The sequence below is a fragment of the Periophthalmus magnuspinnatus genome, chromosome 16 (genome assembly GCF_009829125.3).
Source record: "Periophthalmus magnuspinnatus isolate fPerMag1 chromosome 16, fPerMag1.2.pri, whole genome shotgun sequence".
In the NCBI taxonomy this organism is placed as follows: Eukaryota; Metazoa; Chordata; class Actinopteri; order Gobiiformes; family Gobiidae; genus Periophthalmus; species Periophthalmus magnuspinnatus.
In genome coordinates this window covers 20,551,954-20,574,322 of record NC_047141.1, presented here as the reverse complement: position 1 = coordinate 20,574,322, position 22,369 = coordinate 20,551,954, and the positions used below count along the sequence as shown (strand labels likewise).

The window sequence follows — 22,369 nt, the reverse complement described above, 5'->3', positions numbered from 1 at the left end:
CTATTTTCTTCTCTCTTTTATTGAAAAGCGAATCATGCTCGGCTGTGCTTGGCAGCGCCGACTCTCGGTTATTTTTTATTGCTTGACTTGTAAATTCGCACTTTATAACTATCGTGCCATTGATCACATAGCGTTAATGTTAATTAATTAATGTTGTCTTATGACAAAGGTTTGCGCGTATACTACTCACTAACTATTAGTTTTACTATTTCCAACGTGATATTATATTATGTGTCCTGTTTAGTAGAGTCACTGGGTGGCGGTAAACGTGCTTAAGAGAACAGCAGAAGAGCAGAAGAATAATTATCTCAAGATGGCGGACCGAGGCTACAGTTTTTCTCTCACCACATTCAGGTAAACTTTAGTTGAATAACGAATTATTTAAGCTGTGTACGTTTTATCCTAAGTCTCTGTGAAGTTGTGTTTGATATATAACAAAAAAGACTATGATTCGTCTTGCAGGCACCTTAAATTAAAATGTTTTGTAGCAGGTGGTGTTGATGCACAGTCATTCCCCGGCTTTGTAACGAATGCCCGTCGAATGGGCTACCATTAGCATCGCGACGATCCCTAAACCGAAACCAAAATAAGCTTTGCGTTTATAAAACTGTGGTGAATCAGCGGGATCGTTCTATACAGAAAAAACGCCCGTTACCGTGGAAATCCGTCATGTTTCTGGCAGTAGTGCAAAAACACTGATAAATATTAGCCAAAACAACGTTTAAAAAAATAAACTTAAGAGCCGTGCAACAACCCGACAAACTGCTGATAAATACATGTATCATTGTATAGCCTCCTGAGACCCAGGCTCTTGCATGACAGGCTTTATTAATTTCTCTTTATTTGGGCTGACTGGGACCTGATGAGTCTAAATACAAAGAATTATCTTTTTACATTATGTAGTTTCTGAGGAAAAATTATGCAAATCAAATGTCCTCATATGTGGACATTTTAATCATTTTGATAAAACATTTAAATAATGATTTGCAAGAACTATTTATTAAGACCCTGAAAACAGCAACATTTGTCTTGAATCTAAAAACAAAATGGAAAAACAACAATTGTGCCTCTTGGAACAATGTGTCTCATGTGAAGAGCTGCTGACAGGAGCAGGGAGAAAAACAAAAAAAAAATTAAATAAAATATTCTAAAAATTCTAAACAGTTAAAAATGAATATATATATATATATAATATATTTACATTGTTGCTGTTATTCTTCATCTAATAATTTGCACTGTGGCCTAGACAAACCAAAAACGTGTTGTCCACATATGAGGACACCAGGTCTCAGGAGGATAGTGTCAGAAAAAAAAAAAAAAAAAGTTAAGTTTAGTGTTTAGCATCTTTATCTCCATTGGTCATTTGGCCATTTGTTTATTTTTGTCTTTTTAAATGAAGCAATTAACTTTCTGTTTTTGTGCCTTACCCAGTCCTTCGGGTAAACTCGTCCAGATTGAATATGCTCTGGCAGCGGTGGCAGCAGGTGCGCCTTCAGTGGGCATTAAAGGTAACTGTTGCATTAGTCCTGCTATTTATAATTTACACTATTGAAACCTGTATGGCTTATATGTTAACTGCTACAGGTTAAGTGTATATAAACATAACATATATATTGCATTTTTCCTAGCAACCAATGGAGTTGTTCTGGCAACAGAGAAGAAACAGAAGTCCATTCTTTATGATGAGCAGAGTGTGCACAAAGTGGAGCCTATCACAAAACATATTGGCATGGTCTACAGTGGCATGGGGCCAGACTACAGGTACTGCAGTTGATTTAAAACTGTAAAGTGCAGACATGGACTTAAAAGGGATCTTTGTTTTGCAGAGTCCTTGTTCGACGAGCCCGCAAGTTGGCACAGCAGTACTTTCTGGTTTACCAGGAGCCAATCCCCACAGGACAGCTTGTGCAGAGAGTCGCCTCCGTGATGCAGGAGTACACACAGTCAGGGTAATGAAGGGAGATTTGCGTAACACTGTTACCTGTAAGGTAGTGAGGTGTAAAATGTTAGAAGGGTCCCTGAGAGTCCAATCAGTTTGGACACTAACGGATATGAAAAAAAACTTTTTTTTTTAAAAGTAAATTATTGGAAGATTGTTTAAAGTAATTGTCTGCCTCTTGCTTATTCATTAACTTTATTTGTAATCTTTTGTAGGGGTGTACGGCCTTTTGGAGTGTCATTACTCATTGCTGGATGGGATGAGGACCACCCATACTTGTTCCAATCAGATCCATCGGTATTTTTTAGTTTCTTTAACATTTTTACTTCAAGTGTGGTGTTGTATATTTTACATTTTATGAAGAGGGTTAAATAATTATTTTCTTTTAATCGGTTTTGCAGGGTGCATATTTTGCTTGGAAGGCCACTGCAATGGGAAAGAACTATGTAAATGGAAAAACATTCCTTGAAAAAAGGTATTTGTTTTGTGACAAAAGTAATTCTGTATTGAACTTGTTTTATGCTGTACTGGGTCATATGAGGTAACCTGGCTCATGAAAGGGTTTGAACTGATAAATATCACAAGAAACCATCTTGCTGTGCAAGGTTATACTATTAGAATCGCTTTCATTTTTCTTGTTTTCATATTTTGCAGTTCAACATATTTACTAATGTGGAAATCATCAAGTTTTTTTTTCTCTTTTAGGTACAATAATGATCTGGAATTGGAAGATGCTATTCACACAGCCATCTTAACACTCAAGGTAAAGTGTTATAAATAAGGAAAACCTACGTCAACTTGCAATTGCAGTATTAAAATCACAATTATTTCTGTTTTAGGAGAGCTTTGAGGGTCAAATGACTGAAGAAAACATTGAAGTGGGAATCTGCAATGAGGCTGGCTTCAAAAGACTCACTCCTGCAGAAGTTAAGGACTATCTGGCAGCCATTGCATAATTATACCATTCAGTGACAGTACCATATTTTTAATGGCACTTAAGCCAATGTGGAAATGACACATTGTAGTAAAAGAATAACTCACTATTTGAACCACTACTGTGTCATGTAGTTGTTTGGTTTCTGTGCAGCAGGAGAAAATGAAAATGTTTGGCCCTCAAATTTTCCACTAAATATATATATATATATATATATATATATATATATAATAACAAATTGAGTTCAAATACAACATAAACAGTTGATTAAAATACATATGTGTGATTTCATATTAAAGCAGGGTGAGTTCCACAAATATGGTTCATTAAACATACATACCAACATGTTTTGAAGACCAGTAATGCAATGGTTGAATTATTTAGCTGAAAATGTGAGGGTGCACGTGGTCATGTGGTTGGTTTTACAATGTACTTTTTTTCAAAAATACAAAAAGTGTATTTCATTTGTCATTCATTGAAATAATAAAAATATAGAATGTCCACATGTCAGAGCCTCATTGATTAACCATTGACATTCATTTCTTGTAAATAGTCAACTGGTAGACTTTTGAATAGCATTCATTTAATTATTTTAAATCCATATTTTTGACCGGTGACTTTCTATTCATGCTTGAACTCTCCTGAAAGAATCTCCGCCTCCAATAAAAGCAACCGGAACATATTTTCTCGCTGTTGTATTCGTCCGCGTGGAGCATAGGAATTACATTTTAATTATGATCCCAAATAACTTATTTTAATTACGGTGCCTCTCAATGTGAAATAAATCACTACATGTTTGTTGCCTTATATGGGAGCATATGCAGTTTGCATGTTGTAGGAGGTCTACTTTTTAGGGCGGAAGCTGCTGGGTCATTTATTCACTACCCCTGATGACGTTTATGGCGCCAGAAATCAAGGGTTTGGTTTGTCGAAGTTTGGGCTGTCAGCTGGCGGACTCAGGCGAGTGGTGGCGGCGGTGTTTCACGTTTTTTACCACTGTAAACATTATTTTGATCCGTATGGAAATGGACGTGTAAGCTTGGCTCGGATTCAAGATGGTGATACTACGTAGCAACGGCAATGCTGGGGCTGAGCCTGGCACTACCCCGAAGAGAAGGTCCTCAGAGTTGGACACAAGCTCCGAGTTTCTGTCGCTCCTTCCCGCGTCCCAGAGAAAGACCGCCAGGGTGACGCGCTCCTCCCGGGTCCTGGATGACAGTTTCAGCAGCCCTGAGAACAGCAGTGCTGCTAATGTAAGCTGCATAGGCAGACCGCTAGCTAGCCATACAATTTGAAAAAAATACAGGAATAATGTCTTTGAATAACTATAAACGGCGCTGTGCTGTAATTTGACAGCTAAGCTAACTAGCAGCCTGTGTAACTGATGATCCGAATAATCCAGGCCCATGAAGTCTGCACGGTTTGTCATTATTACCATCTTTGACAGTGCAACTGAACAAAATGTACTCCTCAATTTTATTTGAAGACTACTTTTTCTGAGTAAAATTATTGATGAATTTAACCACATTCAGGAGCACAGAAACATTTTAACTTGATTATAATTTTAACTTTATGGTGAGCGAAATCCTAAAGGTATAAGAAGTTGAGCAATAACGTTCATCTGTATTTTTATATTGTCCTGTTGTAGATGATGGCCGCTTTAATGTTTGATAATTCCTTGCTTTTCCAGAGACACGATAAAAATGAAGACCAGAGCAGTCGGTCTCACACCAGGAGAGTTAAATTGGAAGTGTCATTTTCAAACATGGATGCAAAGACAAGCTCATCAGCAAATAATGACAAGGCTGGCATGTACTGCACCAGGTACTGCAAAAGCTGTTTACAGAGGTGTATTTGGTCAGAAAGCAGGCTTAAACTTTGTGAGTAACTGGTAACCTTAAAACTTTTTATTAGGAAATCTCGTAGACTGCAGAAAGAGGAAAAATCCTCAATAGGTGAGTTTATTGTCTTCATTTTGTTCCATAATATGAAGAGTACTTACTTAATTTTCTTTGTTACTGTCTTGAAGACAAAAATTTAGGTTCAGATATCGATGATGAGGTGGAAGAGTCGTCAACTCCAAAAAGGAGCCGTTTTAACTTGAGACACAGAGAAACTGAGGATGAGGAGGAAGATCACACTGTGAGGCGTAGCTCACGGATTACCAGGTACAGACTGAACTCGCGCAAACAGTCTGTGCTCTATGATCGTCTCATAACAAAGTAAGTATAGCAAGGATACTGCAGAAATAAGTTGATCAAATGGGACTTAAATTCAAATAAAAATGCACTTTGCTTCTGTGATTGTTGTTTAGCACTGCAGAAGCTGTTCTCCAAAAGATGGATGACATGCAGAAAATGAGACGCAGGAGGAGCAGAGAGACGAGAACACAAGAACAGGTAAAACTCTGCAAGTTAACCATATAAAATAAAGATTTAAAAAGAATAATACAAAAATATTTATTATAAAATGTTTTCTGAAATTAGGAGTTGGGAATGTACACCAGAGGTAGACTTCGCTCGCTTAGATCCAATGTGGAGCGGAAAGATAAAGAGGAAGAAAACCAGGGTAAAAAAAATAATTTCTTTGCATTGTTTTTACAATTTGCATATGCTGTATAAAGCTTATTGTTCAAATACTTCATAGAAGAGGAAGATGATGACAATGATGAGAATGAACAGGATGAAGATAGGGATGATGATGATGAGGAGGAGGAGGAGGAAGAGGAGGAGGATGACGATGATGGTGAAGATGAAGAAGAGGAAAACCAAAAACGCTATGACTTCAGACAACGAAAAACTGTGGTTCGCTACCAGGCTCCACAAGAAGGTTTGTGGGATAAGATTGAGTGACAACATGAATGTATATTTTTTTGGTTTAGAAGCACTCGTTAATGTTTTTTTCTTTTTGTTATAGAGCCCAGAGAGCCAAGGAAACGCAGTATATACGATCACAGATCACCAACCAGACGCAGGTTTAGATTCAGCTCCACTGCCCCAAGAAGTCCTTACAGCAGGAGGAGAAGCAGCAGGTTGGTACACAGAGCATATAAAAAAGGTTGAATCTTTTTATTGCATCAGTAAGTAAGGCAGTTTACATTATTTAAACACTCTTCATTTTGTTTTTGGATCTTTTTAACCCGCTCAGGAGTAGTTCTGAGAGGTAAGACATTCTGTTTGTATAAATGGTGTGCACATGCACCACATGTTTATTAAATTATAATATTAGATATGGTGGCACAATGGTTCAATACATTTTTGCTGTGGCTGGGATTTCCATTTAAGACCTTTGTACTTCTCAGAAATACACTAAAGAAAGGCAGTTTGTATATCATTTTACTTGCACTACTTGCATCTGTTATATCAAAACAATGTTTTTGCCCCGGTAGACGACGACACGCCATCCACAGCAGTGACTCCACTTCCTCATCATCATCTTCAGATGATGAAAAATTCCAGAGAAGAAGAAATAAAAACAGGTCAAAGTCTGTCAACAGGTGAGTCTGCTAGCGACCGCAGAGCCTGCGATCTAGTGATGCATGGCTATCTTGTTTTGGGGCGGGTGGAGAGAACACATGGTGGGTCATCACAGATTGCATCTGTAGTCAGAACTGCAGATATGTGAGAAGTTGGTCATAGTTGTACCTGTGCAATGTTTATATACCATTGTTAGCACAAATTAACTAAGATGGAATAATTATTTCACAAAGAATACAAAAGTGTTCTTTTCTGTCAATGATTTGAAAGATTATTATTGACCTGTGAATCTAAATAATATTGTACGTTTCCTCTCTTATTGTCATAGATGTCTGCCTATGAATTTGGTCAAGGAAGACCTGCTTGGAATCCATAAAGACCGAATGAAAATTGGAGCAAGCCTTGCTGATGTGGACCCAATGCAAATTGACAGAACAGTGAGCTGCACATACATTACATTTGTCCAGCTCATTAAGCTGTTGGTTTTAATATGGTTGAAACTGGCTATCTATAGGTGCGCTTTGACAGTATTGGAGGATTAGGGAAACACATCTCAGCCCTGAAGGAGATGGTGGTCTTTCCACTTCTTTACCCAGAAGTCTTTGAGAAATTTAAGATACAACCACCAAGGTAAAATGTTAAAATTTGTCAAAGGCAAATTTATATTCCAACAAAAAAGAAGAACTACTACAATCTCTCAACCCTCATTGTAATTGGTTAAGTAACATAATAAATGTACTGTTTTGTTGTTTTTTTGCATTTTTTTAGGGGCTGTCTGTTTTATGGACCACCAGGTACAGGTAAAACCCTGGTTGCAAGAGCTCTGGCCAATGAGTGCAGTCAGGGGGAAAGAAAAGTGTCCTTTTTCATGAGGAAAGGGGCTGACTGCCTCAGTAAGTGGGTGGGAGAATCTGAGCGACAGCTACGGCTCCTGTTCGATCAGGTAAATGATTTATTATTAATAAACAATCTCTGCAGTAAAAACACTTTTTTACTCTGTTAAATCATCACAGGCTTATCAGATGCGCCCATCTATTATCTTCTTTGATGAAATCGATGGTTTGGCTCCTGTTAGATCAAGTCGACAAGATCAAATTCACAGGTCAGTATTTTCGCTGTGAATTAGTTATAAAATGATGAAATGTGGTGTTAGAATGCATGTTGACCTAACTTGCTCCTTTTTATTAGTTCAATAGTGTCCACTCTCCTTGCCCTGATGGATGGGTTAGACAGCAGAGGAGAAGTAGTTGTGATTGGGGCAACAAACCGACTGGACTCCATCGATCCAGCTCTCAGACGACCTGGACGCTTTGACAGAGAGTTTCTATTTGGACTACCAGACAGAGAGGTGAAAGACTTATCATTGCCTGAAACATAGGAGTTTGCATCCATGCGTTAAATGTTGATGGCAGCAATACAATGTTTTGCTATTTATAAGTCATTTTTAAATGATCATATGGTAGGCAAGGAAAGACATCCTGAAAATACACACTAGGCAATGGACTCCGCCTCCTTCAGACATTTTCCTTGAAGAACTGGCAGACAAATGTGTTGGTGAGCTGTCTTTAGTCTTACTCTAATCAGTCTCATTAATTAAAAACATTACGGCCCTAATATACTTGATTTTCTGTTAAACTAGGTTATTGTGGAGCAGATATCAAAGCTGTCTGCTCTGAAGCAGCTTTATGTGCATTACGTCGTCGTTACCCACAAATTTACTCCTCATCTCAAAAACTGGTGCTTGATGTCAACTCAATTGCCATTACAAGCAAAGACTTCATGACAGCCATGGCCAAGATGGTGCCAGCTGCTCAAAGGTGAAATACATTTTGCCTTGTGCATTGTTGTCATTTTTTGATTAGGCGATTTTATATTGGGTATTCTTACATTGCAGAGCTGTAGCATCGCCAGCAAAAGCTCTAACCCCTGCTATCCGTCCGTTGTTGAATGCCGCACTACAAACCATTCTTCAGACGGTTAACAAATTGTTCCCACACGCTGAGCTGGGCCTAAATAGAAAGCGAGATCAAGGCATTTAATACAAAATTTGATCATTTTCAACACTGAAGCCTGTTATTCCAACATGTGTTGGTTTGTGGTCCAATATAGATCTTAATTTGGGATTGTCAGAAGATGACTTGATGTTCAGTGATGAGGAATCAGAGGTCTGCTCTTCTGGACATGTCCAAACTGCATCTGCTAAGGAAATCTTCAACCTCAACAGGTGGGCTTAAAGTAGGGGGTGGTACAATGAAATGAAAATTAATAGAAAGAATAGAATAGAAATGTGGTAAAAAAATCTTTGTCTTGTTCAGGAGTGTGCTGAGCCAGCCCACATCGTTTCGCCCAAGGCTGCTGCTTCAGGGCAGGCCAGGCTCCGGGCAGAGCTCCTACTTGGCGCCTGCTGTACTTCACGCTCTGGAGAAGTTTACCGTTTATACTCTTGATATGGCTGTTTTGTTTGGGGCAAGTGCAACTGCCCCAGAGGAGACTTGTGCTCAGGTCAGAAACTGTTAGATACATTATGATTTTTTAAAATGTTAAAACATCTTTATCGTCTATGCTACAGATATTTGTGGAGGCTAAGCGGACATCTCCCAGTATCTTGTACGTTCCACACATTGGACAGTGGTGGGAAACTGTGGGCCCAGCTTTACGAGCCACCTTTCTCAGCCTTCTTAAATCTATACCTGCATTTTCACCAATACTGTTGCTTGCAACTTGCAGTCTTCAATATGACCAGCTCAGCACAGAGGTACTCAACCATAACATATTTTTTTCCATTTGTGTAGAACTGTGGCAAATGTTTTTGGATTATTTTTTTTTTACCCTCTAGATTCAGGAGTTATTTCGAGTGGAATATAGGGAAGTTTTCCAGGTTCAAGTCCCTACAAGTAGAGAAAGGAGACACTTTTTTGAGGACCTAATCCTCAACCAGGCAGCCAAGGCCCCTGCCTCCAGAAAGAAAGCAGGTGACAACTGAAAGTGTGTTGAAAAAACACCATTTAAATGACATGTAACTTAATGTATCTGGTCTGTTTTTCAGTACTCCATGCACTGGAGGTGCTCCCTGTTGCTCCACCTCCTGCTCCCCGTCAGCTGACTCCAGAAGAAATGAAAAAACTGCAGGAGCAGGAGGAGGGCACACTCAGAGAGCTCCGTCTCTTCCTGCGTGATGTGACCAACCGACTGTCCCAGGATAAACGGTTCAAAGCTTTCACAAAGCCTGTGGATCTAGAGGAGGTGAGTTAATTCTTCTCAAAAGATACATTACTATACAATTGAATAGATACTTTTTACATTTTATTTTTGACTGATTAATTATATCAAGCAATTGTTTAGGTTCCAGATTATGCTGAAGTGATTAAGAAACCCATGGACCTCTCAACTGTCCTCACAAAGATAGACCTGCATCAGTATGGGACAGTCAGAGAGTTTCTTCATGATGTGGATCTCATTTGGCAAAATGCACTGGAGTACAACCCAGACAGAGACCCCTCAGGTTTATAGTTAATTCACATACAGATACTTTCAATTATATGGTGAAAATTGAAGCTGTTGGACACGAGGATTAATGTTATTTCATTTTTGATAGATCGTCAGATAAGACACAGAGCCTGTGCATTAAAAGACACAGTTCATGCAATTATTAAAGATGAACTGGATGAAGACTTTGAAAAGATATGTGAAGAGATTAAAGAATCACGGCGAACAAGAGGTAGCTCTACTAAGAAAAGTTTAAGTCAATTTGTCAGTGGTCACTAAACTCATTTTGAATATCCTCAGGTTGTGCCAGCACCGTGTTCGCTCCGTCCTTCTACCATGTCCTTCCAAAACAGCCCAGAACTGGTGAAGCCAAGATTAATTCAACCCCACAAAGAGAAGAAGCCAGCACCACTTCTGCAGTCACTCCAGCAGCATCTATTACAACTGCTACAACCCCCAAAAGTTCAGGTTAAAAAAAAAAATAATAAAACCAAATACAATTCTAGTCGCAAATGGGAAGTGGAAATACTTTTATTCATTTTATTAATTATTAATCTTTTATAATACATTAACATTGTTCCTGAAGGTCAAAAGAGGAGACGAAGGAGAAGACGCTGGGCTTCTGGATTCATTGCAAAAAGAAGGGCTTCCTCCTCTCTGCATGTGGCTAATGATGACACGCAGTCTGACGATGAGGATGAGGATGAGGATGATGAAGATGAGGGTGACAAGGGAGGAGACAAGGCACAGGATGATGGAACAAACGGAAAACAGGAGAGCGTGGTGATCAGTGTAGAGCCTGCAAATGAACTGCATCATGAAAAAGAGGGGCAGAGCCGTCGGGCTGTTACAGAAGATAAAGAAGGTGACACCTTAGAGGACAATCGCGCTCAAAACAAAGATGGAAGTGGGGACAAAAGTGAAACTGAAGTGGTAACACTAATACAAAATAATAGCAAAGAAACAAAAGAGACATATGTTGAAGAACAGTCCGAGGCATTACAAAGCATTAATGCTGTAGGTCAGTCAGACATGGAAGTGGAGAAAACCCAGAGGTGTCAGCAACAAGGTGTAAAGGAAGCTCAGCCGAAGAGTCACAGCGAAGCAATGGAGGTGGATGAAACGTCAAAAGAGGATGATGGAGGTGAGAACATTTTTTTCAGTTACTGTTTTTAAATCCAAAGTCTGCCAATTTATTAAGCAAAGAAGCATACCAACTTTTAATCTTCCTGTGTCTTAGAACGGACTGTGAGACGCATGACACGAGCTCTAAAAATCACTGTTCAAAAGCAACAGATGATCAACGTGGATCAAGTCTTGCAAATTCTGGACAAGGAGACTCCCCCTCTGGAGGTGGACAGGGACAAACTAAAGGTAAGGCAATACCTGCCGTATGCCTTGTTTGTTGTGATGATTATTAAATAGTGTAACCTGTTATGTTCTGTAGGAGCTGCTGGAGAGGTTGGTGGTAAAGACTGAGAGCTATGAGGTCCACCAGCTTGAAAAACTGTATGCTCTTCTCTGTCAGACCATCTACAGACACCGGCGGGAGTACAATAAAACAGCACTTATACAGGTTTGTTACACAACAATGTGATAATGCAGTTACTAGTGTATTAATGCATTATTATTAAATTATTTTTCTTTTCAGGAGCTGGAATATGAAATTGAAGACTTCTGTTGACATTTCTACAGCTACAGTGTGTAATTGCTAATTATTCTTTGTTAAATGTAAATATTAACCACTATCTATTTTCATAACACTTCATAATGGTTAATTTTGTAATACTGTTTTTAATAATTAAATGTAGTATTAATTTTTACAGCAAACGCTTCTGTGTATTTTCTGAGAAACCAAGTCAAAACAAAGTGGAAAAACTGACACCCCTAACCCGATATTTAAATGATCAGGATAGGTCAAACACTCTAGATAAAATCCAAGAAAAAATATTCATACGCCGTTTCCATTGATTCAGACTGGTCCAAATATCCACTAAAGAGTTAATAAAGTGAATTCTATAATACTGAGGGATGATAGATTCACTCAAAGGCTTGATTACACGTCGGCCAGTTATAGAAGTAAAAGCAAGAATGCAATTGCAGTGAAAGCGATCAAACTAGCGTGTGTTGTCCTCACGTAGCTTCTGTCGCTGCCCTGGCGGGTCACGTAAGGACAGACGGGCAGCCAAATTTGTTAAGTAACAAGTTCACGGGCTGTTTGACTGCATATATGATGGTTTATTAGACCGAAGTAAATCCTATTACTTCAATCACACTCTGGACACGTTGCAACAATGAAACCGGTCTATGAAAGGTGTATAAATGTGACAAAAATTACAGGAAGATTTGGGAGTCGCCATGGAATGACGTCAACGCGTATCACTGAATGATGACGCTGCTTGATCATTAAAAATCTGCCCTTAAAAATATCAGAGAATTGGGTCAGCAAAGTAACACCATACCAGGGGAAACTCCGCAATTATTGTCCCGTTCTGGAGCGTATAGCGTTGTAAGAACGAAAGTGTATCTATAAATTTAACCTGTTCCGACGGAGAGAAAGATGCCCGGTGCTTTGAGCATCTGCACACGGGAGCCGTAGCGGTTAGACCGGTCCGCCTGTCTGCCTCCGCCGGGTTGGGAAACCTGTGAGCCACGGCAGCCTGAATGCTTAGCCGGGGATCGGAGGGTCATCTGGAGCCTTGTGTGTTGATCCAGGAAGTCTCGCTCGGTCTTCTCTCAACAGCCTGGTTGCACACATTTCTCTAGTTCTGTAAGTTTACTGCCAGACATGATCAATAACAGTGACTGGCCCAGCTAACAAGGGCTAGTTGGCCCGCTTCACGTACACGCCATGTAATCTTAAGACCAAATGCACGCAGCGTGTGCAATGTAAAGCTTTTCTTCATTAATCATGTATATTAGTTGTTTTGTGCACCCTTATGTTGTAAACGATCTCTAATATTAAAAACAATATACACATTCTGTGTCTAAAACACAGAATGTATGTATTTTTGGTTTATTAAAAAAACCTTAGGATTTGAAGTAGATAAAAACAAGCAAGCAAAACTATGCTAAACCATAATGTGCCTTTGAAGACAACGCATTATTTTGAGACATGAAATGGTAAAGTGCATGTTATGCATGGCTTCTTTTATTACGTTAAACAGAAATGGCAAAGAAGCTACTGGTAAGTTGGCATAGGCTAGGTAAGTAACTAAGCATAAGCAATTCAACTGCTCAGTTGTGGTACTTGGTAGCATTATTAGTTGTTAATTACAAATGATCTTCTTGATGTGTAACAAAGCAAAATAAACAGTATATGATGTGGTAATTGTCAGGTGAAAGTTAAAACCTCAGAATTGGTCTGTTGTCTTTTATTTGCTTGTTTGTTTGTTATTAGACATTATAATGTCAAGCCGTCGAAAATCCACTACACCTTGCATGGTGGTGCCCTCTGATGTGGTGGAGCAGGAGGACGTGAAGTTGAGGGCGGAGGGGCCCCAGGAACAACAGATAGAGGCAGGAGTAAAAGAGCCTGAAAAAGAGGCCCCGCCGACTCAGGACATGGACCAGACTGTGGTAGTTGTACCTACTCCTTCAGATACAGGCAAGAAGCATTTATTCAGCAAGGCATGAACAAAGATATGAACAGACACTTAAACCGTATAATTTGAGTCATATAAATGATTAATGAATGTTCTACTTCTAAACTCTAAACTCTAACAGAGTCAGAACAACCAGTTTACTATGTGCTTGTAAAAAGCTATTACAATTAGGAGAAGAAATCCAGCTGTAACCACTCAATCACAATTCACATTGCATTAGATATTTACACTTAATGCCAGAAATAAGTGGAATTAGGTTAAATTGGGTGTATGTAAAACCATTATAAAAAGCAAATGCAAAATGTTTGTTGAAGGTTATGTAATAAACTGTATGTAAATGGAAAAACTATTTGTGTCCTAGATGATCCAAGTGTTTCTGCTATGGAGGACAGTGATTTAATTTGTCCCTCTGTGAAGCAAAGCAGCATGAACCCTTCAGAAGATGCCAGCAGTGACCAGCCAAGCACCGAACCACAAAGTGAGACCCCTGATGAGGGTGCCGCAGATCCCACAAGTGTTAATGCCATCTCTCTTAGCAAGACCCCAATTATGAGGCTGAAGACCAAATCTGAGCCAAAGAGAATTGCTGTGTCCCTCAAATCGACAGAGGAAGCAGCAGAGGGTTTTGGAGGAGGCAGTGAAGGGGATGTGGGAGGAGAGCAGGAGCCCATTGAAGCCCCTTTGGGACCTATGACACCTGTGGACATGTTGCTACATGATTCAATGAAACTTGGAGGAGGGGGTTTGCTGGTCAGCCCTACATTGGAGCAGCAGAGGAAATCATCTCTTTTAAATCCTACTGTTATGCCTTCTGGCTTTGCACAAGTAGGTCCTATCTCAATTCAGTAACTTGAATAATATATTTTTTATATGATTACGGGGCAGTGGATTTAAATTATTTGCTATTTACTTTTTTTGTTGCCTTTGTCTTAGGTTCTTTCTGCTTTTCAGGCCCAGCAAAGCACAGCATCCACAGCAGTGCAGCCTCAACTCTTGATTCCTCTCAGTAGCATCCCCTCCTACAGTGCAGCCATGGACACCAACCCTCTTCTGGGCAGCACATATAAGAAATTCCCTTATCCCTCTATGGTTGAGATCAGCAGCCTGGCAGCACAGACACAGTTCACAGAGGAGCAAATCAAGGTGAATAAAATATATATGTATATCTAATTTCTAATGTGTACAAACAATTTCAGTTATAGTTTGTACACTTGTGTGGGGAACCAGAGGAATATGCACTTGTGTGTGTCTATATATATATATATAGAGACACACACATACGTGTGTGTGACATGCTTGTACAGGTGTGGTTCTCAGCTCAGCGGCTTAAGCATGGTGTCAGCTGGACCCCAGAAGAGGTGGAGGAGGCTCGGAGGAAACAGTTTAATGGCACAGTGCACACAGTGCCACAGACCATCACCGTCATCCCTGCTCATCAGCTTTCAGCGGCCGCCAATGGCCTCCAGTCCATTCTCCAGACCTGTCAGATTGTGGGCCAGTCTGGCCTCGTTTTCACACAGGTTTGTGTTGTTTTAATCTACTGTTAACTTACAGACTATGACCTATACGCTGTTGGTCACTTGTTTTTGTTCTGTCACCGAAGGTTGGCCCAAGCGGAAACCTCCCTGTGACAAGCCCTATCACTCTGACTGTGGCAGGACTGCCCAGTCAGTCCCAGAGCTCCAGCAGAGTATCCTCCCAATCCAGCTCTTCCAACAGTGAACTGAAACGAGCCACAACCGTCCAGCCCCCCTCACTCTCTCCACAGGTGACACAATTACTCACGTTTGTAGTTAAATTATATTTTTAATTAATGTATAATTTTCCATTTTGCTTTTAAAGGAGAACTCAGCACTTTGTGCTGACACATTTGGTATGCGACCTAAGAAGTCCAAAGAGCAGCTTGCAGAATTAAAAGCAAGCTACCTGAAAAACCACTTTGTTACTGATGCGGAAATTGCACGCCTGATGAAGCTAACAAACTTGACAAAAGGTGAAATCAAGAAATGGTTCAGCGACACCAGGTACAACCAGCGTAACTCTAAGAACAGCCATATAATTATGGTTCAGGATGGCGCTCGAGGAGGTAGTAGTGCTAATGCCACCATCGTCATTGACTCAAGTGATGAGACCCCCTGTTCTCCCAACCCTCCCCATACTCCCCCTGTTAAAGAGAGGGAAACGCGATCAAAATCTTGGAATCCATTTCCTGATTTCACACTGCAGAAGTTTAAGGAGAAGACACCAGAGCAGCTGGTGGTGTTGGAAGAGAGCTTTGAGAAGAACAGTACGCCTTCTGATGAGGAGCTGAGCCGCCTGAGGGCAGAGACCAAACTGACACGACGAGAGATCGATGCTTGGTTCACAGAAAGGCGGAAAATACCAGCAGCCAGTGCCTCCTCTCCAGACTCTGAGGATGGCAAGGGGGAGATGGATTCTGTGAAAGCAGATGAAAGTGGAGAAACCAGTGCATCTGCAAAGGGGAACCAAACTCCTCCTGGAGGCCAAAGTAAAGAGTTGCCATCCACAAGCTGCACCAGCAAAGATGTGAAAGATAAAGGTAAAAAGTCTCCAGAACAGCTGCATATCTTGAAGTGTGCCTTTGTTAAAAACCAATGGCCAACAGCAGAGGAGTATGACCAGTTGGCAGAGGAGAGCAGCCTCTCGCGTGCCTACATTGTCAGCTGGTTTGGAGACTCACGATACTCCTGGAAGAATGGGAACCTTAAGTGGTTTTTTCAGTATCAAAGTGGCAATGTTGAGGCATCAAGCAGTGGAGCAGGTAAAACAGGAGGTGGTCGGAAAAGACGTGGCAGGAATCGCGGCTGGGGTCGCTCACGGACAAGGAGGCAGACAAGAAGATCAACCTCCTACAGTGCAGATGTGGATGTGCCTCCACCAAAGAAATTCAAAAGCGGCAGAGATGTTCTTAAAGATTACTACCTAAAGCACCGCTTCCTCAATGAGCAAGATCTGGATGAGCTTGTCACCAAAAGCAACATGAGCTATGAACAGGTAAAGTGTGCTGTCAAGGAAATGCTGTTATATCACCTCCAGAAACAACCTAGAAAGTATATCAAATGATTTAGGTTGTAATGATGGTTCAGAACTTGTGTTGTGCCTGGTTGTATCATACACTGAATGTTGTGAATCTTGATATGAAGTGTGATGTTCTTTTTAGGTGAGAGACTGGTTTGCTGAAGTCCAGAGACGATTGGACATGGGTCTAGACCCCTTCCAGGAGACTGCTGCCCGGAGGCCACATGGAGAGGGAGATGACACACAGGCTCCATCAGAAACGCAGTCTGGTCTCAGAATGGGAGAGGATGATGAGGATGAAGATGAGGAGGATGGAGAGGATTCAGATGACAGTGAGGTTTGGGAGCCTTCACGAAGTGTGAGAAAATCATTGTCTGTTTCTGAAGACTGATGATTTTGGATTAGTTCAAATGGTGCAAGAGAAACAATACTGACATGACAAATGCTGGATAATCAAGTCTTTTTGCACCCGTGTGCACAAGTGCACACCTCAGTTCACTGTATTTTTTAACAAATGTGGAGACTATGGATATTAGCTTTAGTGTTTTAGAGTGGATAATAATCCTGACAGTAATAATAATCCTGATTGGGAATTACTCTTAGAGGCACTGAAAACCAAATGCTATTGTTGTTTAGAACAGTAATGTCAATAAATAATACCATGAAGTGCAATCCTCAACTGAGGTTCAAGAAAAACTCCAAAAAGACGTTTCTACACAATCTTTAGGCCTGAATGCTGTTGCAAACAGACATGCCCTATTGAAAGAAGGATGCTGCGTTTATTATCTTCATCTTGGATGTTTCACCTTTGGTCCTAAATGAACTGCAGAGGCCAAACCTTGATGTGTTGTGTTTACGAGGGTGCTTAAATGATTGTTTTCACATGTGACCATTAGATGTCACTGCTGAGCAATGTCCTGTTGGAGGACTGGACTTGAACATTTGCTTGTTTTACCTGTTTACTTGTCATTTTTAGCACCTGCAACAATCCCAGAACCAGTAGTTACTATTTCCACAAGCCTTTTGAACTGACAAATATTATTGCTGACACTGAAAGATGGTTCTACTGGTGTGAGATGTCTAAGTAAGTCTTCCCTTTATACACCCCTATGTTGGTAGTAATTATTACATGTTTTTAACTGGATAGCTGCATATTTAGGGGTGAAATTGAAAAGAATGCTCTGCAATCCATACTTTCTATTTTCAAAAGTATGGCATTCTGCTCTGTGGTTTATTATGTTAATTATTGTGCCAAAGTTGAATGTGTTGCCCTCTGAGCAGTGAGGTGAAGTCACAATCTGTGAACAGTTGCCACAGTGTGTTAGTCTTCAAGTTCAGTGAAACCGAAAATAGAAATGGTACTACGATGTAACCTTATCAAGTTGTATTAAGTCTTTTATTTGCTTCCTGGGGCAATTGCTATGTCACTTAACTTAGAGCAGAGACTGCAAACAACTGTTTCTGTCAAACTTTCAAACAAACTGTAGTAATAATTTATGCTATGCTTTAACAGTTATACAACCATTGTCCACAGGGTAATTATTATTTTGTAGCTTTCACAAAACTGTGAAGTCATACACAGCTGTGCTAACTGTTTCTCATAAAGTATTGCTTTAATTGCCACATACAGTTCAAATAGGTGGCAAAAACAGTCAGTCCACAACCAATTTTTAATCATCCACTTGACACAAAATGAGGCCTGTGAATATTAAGGTCAAACCTTAACGGACACTGTTTAACAGTATTTTGAGTAATGTCTGACTCAATTCTGCACTGAATTAAAATGATCTTAAGCACCTACTAAACCTTTAAATGCACTTTGTCCACATGTGCACTTGTCGGACTAAACCCTGATTTGGCACCTTAATCTCTTATGATACCATGAAATGGCTCTGAGAGACCAAATCCTTTGTATGGCTAAAAGCTAAACCAGTATTTTGCCTTTTTATGCTTCATTATTTTTTGGAGGAGGGACCTTAGCAGTGTATTTCTTTTTATACAAATATAAGGTGTATGTTTGTAGGGCTCAAAAATAGCTGAACAATCAGTCACTAAATTGCACAATATGAGCCAATTTTTATGTGTTCACTTTAATGCATTTCCATCTGCCCCTCCTGTTAACTTAATGTTCTGAATATTGGTATGCACTCCCGAGACATATCTCTGTAGATGTTTGTTCTGCTTTGTCTTGATGAATCACACAGACAGATGCACAGCTGATGGGGCATGTGGTGGAAGAGCAGCGACAATGAAGCTTTGTAAAGAAACCTTTGTGCCTCCATGGCTTGTACTCTTGGTTGAACATAATCACATGATTTTGGGAAAGAAAAGGCGACAAGATGTGCTGCTTGTTCAAACTAAGAAGTGACGCATGGCCAAGCTCTGCTTTCTTTCTTGGTGATGTTCAAAGATGCCTATAAACCTTTGAGGTTATGCTATAATATCCTCTAGTCCAAGTTCTTGAAGCTAGGTGATGTTTTTGTATTTCCACACCAGGCATTTGTCACAATCCAACCTTGTGCTGTGTGCCCACTGCTAATCAATTGTACTAACTAGTAGCGTATAGATTAAGCTTTCAGTGTGTTACACTCTTCATGTGACAAGTGCCTGGCAATACAAAAAGTTGAGCTATACCTTTGTTTAATCGTGCATGCAATAACTATGAATTGCATATTTTGTACACACAACAATAATTAGGCTGTGTGGGACAGTTAAAGCCTAACCTGTTTTTGGTAGCTTTAAGCGCCCACTTTTTCAACACATTTTGTAAACACTGTAAAAGTTGTTTTTTGCTTAATCTAGTTCTCTTTATCTATTGTCCCTTTGTCTTAGTGATGTTTTTAGGTTTTTGTACAGGTTTTGCTTTGCTCTGTTCCTTGTTATAACTTCTCATTTCCAGTGTATTCTTTCAATCCATTGTTTTGAATGGCTCTGTATTCATTATCTACTAACTGTGTCCTTGCAACTCTGTCCACATATTAGTGGTTTATTTGTAAACAATATAAACTCCTAAAATGTGTGCTTTAATGTGGTGGTTTTCAAATGCTTTTTCTTTTCTTTTCTTTTAGATTGTTGTTTTTTGGTTAATAGATAGTAATGAAATGTAAAGTCACAGCTCAAGAACTGCACAATATAAAAAGATGTGATCATCTTCACTTGAGATATTTGTATAGCTTCCAAAATTGTGAGACAGTACAAATGAATTTGAAGTAGAAATAAAAAATTCATAACAACCAAATTAAGGAAATTCTCACTAAATTTGTTTTGGTTTGTGGAAATTATAGCAGAATTACTATATTATATTTACGTTTAAGACTCTAAATGTATTATTGCAGTATATTATTCCATCTTAGTTGATACAGAATTTGATATTTTTATAAAGCATTTCTATGTGATGTGTAGAGCTTGTGACTTTACATTTCTGATTTGTGCAGTAGAGCTAAGTGCTAAGAATGTCCACGATGTTTTTCTCTTTCTGCTGTAGTCTTCATGTGTACTTTGTATTTAGATCAACAGCTGGTTGAATGTTTTATGGCAAACTGAGATGTAAGTGTTTTAACTGTAAGGCTGATTTTTGGCAAAGTAGACGCTGTTCAATTTTATTGTAATAATAAATGTCATTTTGTAAACTCACTCGTGTCTCATGGGATCTTATGACTATCTTCTCAACAGGGAGTTCTTCATTTGAGATTAAGAGCAGTGGATAAGTAGATATCAAGTTTCACACAGCATCAAAACGAGAACAGGTAGTTGTACACTCAGAAGATGTGTGAGTTTTAAAATGTATTTATTTATTTTTATCTATGTTGTAGCCAAGAGAGAAAAAGGTAAATTCAATAACATACGAACTAAACTGGATTGACCGGAACGTTTGTTAGCGGAACCATTATATTGATGTTGTACTAGGTGTGCGTTTTATAAAGCCGTACACAAACAGTGGCGTGGGGATTATGCCCCTGTATACTGTTTCAAACATTTATCTAAACGAATTGTGACTCTCTGTGTAAGTGTTTTGTTTTAATGGCATACAATGGAAATTTTAGGTAGTACGTTTGACGACTCTATGTTTGTGGAAGCGAGAGACCGAGAGTCCGTGGCTCTGAAATCATACAACGCCAAAGTCTGCGAGCCCCAGGTGAGCCTTGCTGTTTCTGTTTTAAAATGTAAAAATCACATTTTTAACATAATGTTGTTCACAGTGGTATTGTGTTGATGTTGTTCTCGATACAAATGATTCTTTGGAGAAGCAGAAAGTGATGAAATTCAAAGGCGATTTGGCTGTGAGAAAAGGGGAACATCAGGTATATAGATACATTTATTTTATTTTTTGGTTAAATTAGCTACTATCATGTCCATGTTTTGTACGCCCAGAAAGCCTTTGATGCCTACAGTGCATGTCTAGAGTGGATCTCTGATAACAACTTGAACATCAGGAGAGATGTGCTGGAGGGAATGGCCCGATGCTGCATCAAAAGGGGACAGAAAGACAAGGCACTGGATTTTGTGGATTTACTGGTATGTCACCGATTATTTGAAATAATTTCGAGTTTTATATATAGATACATTTGTCGGTAAGAAGTATTGTTTTATAGTGAAATTGATGTTGTCACATGCATGTACATTCATCTAAAAATAAATGTGTGTTTGTAACTTTTAGAACAAAGAAGCCTCCAATACATGTCATCTGACCAGTCTCCTTTTGCTCAAGGTCTGAACCATACAGATTATTAATATAGCTGATGTATATATTTAAAGGAGCACTGCATAACTTTCCTGGTGGAGGGTACGCTGCTTGTTTCCATAGAGGTTATAGCATTATCTGCAATGTTCCACAGTGTGGCATTAAACTTATCTATTGACAAGGTGGTATTGCCACGGAAACGTTGCATCTTTTTTTTGTGATCACATTTTTATTGTTTACATGATAACAAAAACAGGACAAAAAAATAATAATCCCCCCCCCCCCTTGGAAAAGTTGCATCTTTTAATGTTATTTTATTTTACTTAAAACTTTAACTCTGTAATCTATTTCTACAGGTCAGTATATACCACCATTATGGAGACGTAGAAGCAAAAATATCATGTCTGCAGCAACTTTGTAGTCTGTTACCTTTTAATCCTTGGCACTGGCTTGACTTGGGACACACATGCTTGCAGCTGCTTGGTAGTGTCAAAACTTCAGGTATTGTTCAATCTTTAAGATGGTAAGAGCAAATTAATAAGATTAAAATTATCACTTATTGCAAACTACCTTGCTTTACTAGAATCCCAAAAAGGTCATAGTTGTGATTTGGTCAAATTGCCAAGTAGTGATGAGGCTGCAGGTCTTAGTGAAGACACAATCTGGCTCAAAGCTTGTACATGTTTCATCAGGTCCAGGTAAAATATAACTGGCATAATAATTTTATGCTAGAGCCTGACACAGTCAAAATGTTAAAGTTGTTGCATGTTATGTTTTTCAGACTTTTGCTGAGAATCCTTCAACAGCAACAGTCCTCTTTTGTGCTAAAACGCAGTGAAAAGGCCCTGGAAGAGACTGATAAGGCACTCCAGCAGCTAAACCCTACAGAAACTACTATACAGAGTCTGATAGAAGTAGGTGGAACAATAAACTAACTGGCCTAGATAATGTGTGTCCTTATCATATATTGTCTTCTAGGTAATGTCGGAAGATCTTATTCCAGAGAAAATGAGGGAGGATTACCAGGACGGTGAAAGTTTGGCCACTGTGTGTGTCCAGAGCTTCAGAGAGCGCTGGTGGGACAGAGTTGTACAGACTCAGACAAACACAAACTCATGACAAATCAGACACAAATACAATATGCTTGACAATGTACTTTATAAAATATGTAAATAAAAAAAGATTTGATTCATCTGCATTTTTTCTTTT

General features: G+C 39.4%; 4 protein-coding genes across 6 annotated transcripts; all 4 read left to right on the top strand.

Annotated features, from left to right (window-relative positions):
* Positions 1–293: 293 nt before the first annotated feature.
* psma2a (proteasome 20S subunit alpha 2a) lies at positions 294–3,081 on the top strand. The gene is made up of 8 exons (XM_033981616.2): positions 294–354; positions 1,432–1,508; positions 1,629–1,761; positions 1,827–1,949; positions 2,155–2,236; positions 2,341–2,414; positions 2,645–2,702; positions 2,779–3,081. The coding sequence occupies exons 1-8, from the start codon at positions 314–316 to the stop codon at positions 2,893–2,895; spliced, it is 705 nt and encodes a 234-aa protein (XP_033837507.1). The 5' UTR covers positions 294–313; the 3' UTR covers positions 2,896–3,081.
* Positions 3,082–3,800: 719 nt separating this feature from the next.
* Positions 3,801–11,584, top strand: LOC117384322 (ATPase family AAA domain-containing protein 2-like). The gene is made up of 30 exons (XM_055227817.1): positions 3,801–4,126; positions 4,564–4,697; positions 4,788–4,828; positions 4,903–5,095; positions 5,188–5,272; positions 5,360–5,441; positions 5,520–5,702; positions 5,790–5,904; positions 6,021–6,035; positions 6,262–6,369; positions 6,678–6,786; positions 6,864–6,979; positions 7,118–7,292; positions 7,363–7,451; positions 7,538–7,697; positions 7,813–7,903; positions 7,989–8,166; positions 8,244–8,380; positions 8,459–8,573; positions 8,665–8,851; positions 8,919–9,104; positions 9,186–9,321; positions 9,396–9,592; positions 9,692–9,851; positions 9,945–10,067; positions 10,136–10,303; positions 10,422–10,979; positions 11,076–11,209; positions 11,283–11,411; positions 11,487–11,584. Exons 1-30 carry the CDS (start codon positions 3,929–3,931, stop codon positions 11,517–11,519), a joined length of 4,335 nt encoding a protein of 1,444 aa, XP_055083792.1. The 5' UTR covers positions 3,801–3,928; the 3' UTR covers positions 11,520–11,584.
* An 888-nt stretch (positions 11,585–12,472) lies between these two features.
* LOC117384318 (zinc fingers and homeoboxes protein 1-like) lies at positions 12,473–20,112 on the top strand. 2 transcript variants are annotated; one of them, XM_033981614.2, is made up of 8 exons: positions 12,473–12,605; positions 13,236–13,442; positions 13,802–14,265; positions 14,392–14,583; positions 14,745–14,960; positions 15,044–15,208; positions 15,283–16,455; positions 16,622–20,112. In XM_033981614.2, the coding sequence occupies exons 2-8, from the start codon at positions 13,244–13,246 to the stop codon at positions 16,868–16,870; spliced, it is 2,658 nt and encodes an 885-aa protein (XP_033837505.1). In that variant the 5' UTR covers positions 12,473–12,605; positions 13,236–13,243; the 3' UTR covers positions 16,871–20,112. The 2 variants fall into 2 exon arrangements, with proteins under 2 accessions (XP_033837505.1, XP_033837504.1); XM_033981613.2 differs by having other exon boundaries at positions 14,374–14,583.
* Positions 20,113–20,378: 266 nt separating this feature from the next.
* zgc:101716 (uncharacterized protein LOC492784 homolog) lies at positions 20,379–22,337 on the top strand. 2 transcript variants are annotated; one of them, XM_033980691.2, is made up of 8 exons: positions 20,379–20,614; positions 20,679–20,780; positions 20,851–20,994; positions 21,137–21,187; positions 21,517–21,661; positions 21,744–21,858; positions 21,942–22,074; positions 22,139–22,337. In XM_033980691.2, exons 1-8 carry the CDS (start codon positions 20,510–20,512, stop codon positions 22,277–22,279), a joined length of 936 nt encoding a protein of 311 aa, XP_033836582.1. In that variant the 5' UTR covers positions 20,379–20,509; the 3' UTR covers positions 22,280–22,337. The 2 variants fall into 2 exon arrangements, with proteins under 2 accessions (XP_033836582.1, XP_055083794.1); XM_055227819.1 differs by having other exon boundaries at positions 20,416–20,614; positions 21,756–21,858; positions 22,139–22,331.
* The last annotated feature ends 32 nt before the right edge of the window (positions 22,338–22,369 follow it).

Excerpts from the sequence above, each read along its gene's own strand:
- psma2a (XM_033981616.2), top strand. The coding sequence starts at position 314 with ATGGCGGACCGAGGCTACAGTTTTTCTCTCACCACATTCAG. Across the intron at positions 1,950-2,154 it reads CAGGAGTACACACAGTCAGG|GGGTGTACGGCCTTTTGGAG; the intron begins GTAATGAAGGGA and ends AATCTTTTGTAG. Across the intron at positions 2,415-2,644 it reads AAAACATTCCTTGAAAAAAG|GTACAATAATGATCTGGAAT; the intron begins GTATTTGTTTTG and ends TTTCTCTTTTAG.
- LOC117384322 (XM_055227817.1), top strand. The coding sequence starts at position 3,929 with ATGGTGATACTACGTAGCAACGGCAATGCTGGGGCTGAGCCTGGCACT. Across the intron at positions 4,829-4,902 it reads AGAGGAAAAATCCTCAATAG|ACAAAAATTTAGGTTCAGAT; the intron begins GTGAGTTTATTG and ends ACTGTCTTGAAG. Across the intron at positions 5,096-5,187 it reads TATGATCGTCTCATAACAAA|CACTGCAGAAGCTGTTCTCC; the intron begins GTAAGTATAGCA and ends ATTGTTGTTTAG.
- LOC117384318 (XM_033981613.2), top strand. The coding sequence starts at position 13,244 with ATGTCAAGCCGTCGAAAATCCACTACACCTTGCATGGTGGTGCCCTCT. Across the intron at positions 13,443-13,801 it reads ACCTACTCCTTCAGATACAG|ATGATCCAAGTGTTTCTGCT; the intron begins GCAAGAAGCATT and ends TTTGTGTCCTAG. Across the intron at positions 14,584-14,744 it reads TCACAGAGGAGCAAATCAAG|GTGTGGTTCTCAGCTCAGCG; the intron begins GTGAATAAAATA and ends ATGCTTGTACAG.
- zgc:101716 (XM_033980691.2), top strand. The coding sequence starts at position 20,510 with ATGGAAATTTTAGGTAGTACGTTTGACGACTCTATGTTTGTGGAAGCG. Across the intron at positions 20,615-20,678 it reads CCAAAGTCTGCGAGCCCCAG|TGGTATTGTGTTGATGTTGT; the intron begins GTGAGCCTTGCT and ends TGTTGTTCACAG. Across the intron at positions 20,995-21,136 it reads TGGATTTTGTGGATTTACTG|AACAAAGAAGCCTCCAATAC; the intron begins GTATGTCACCGA and ends TGTAACTTTTAG.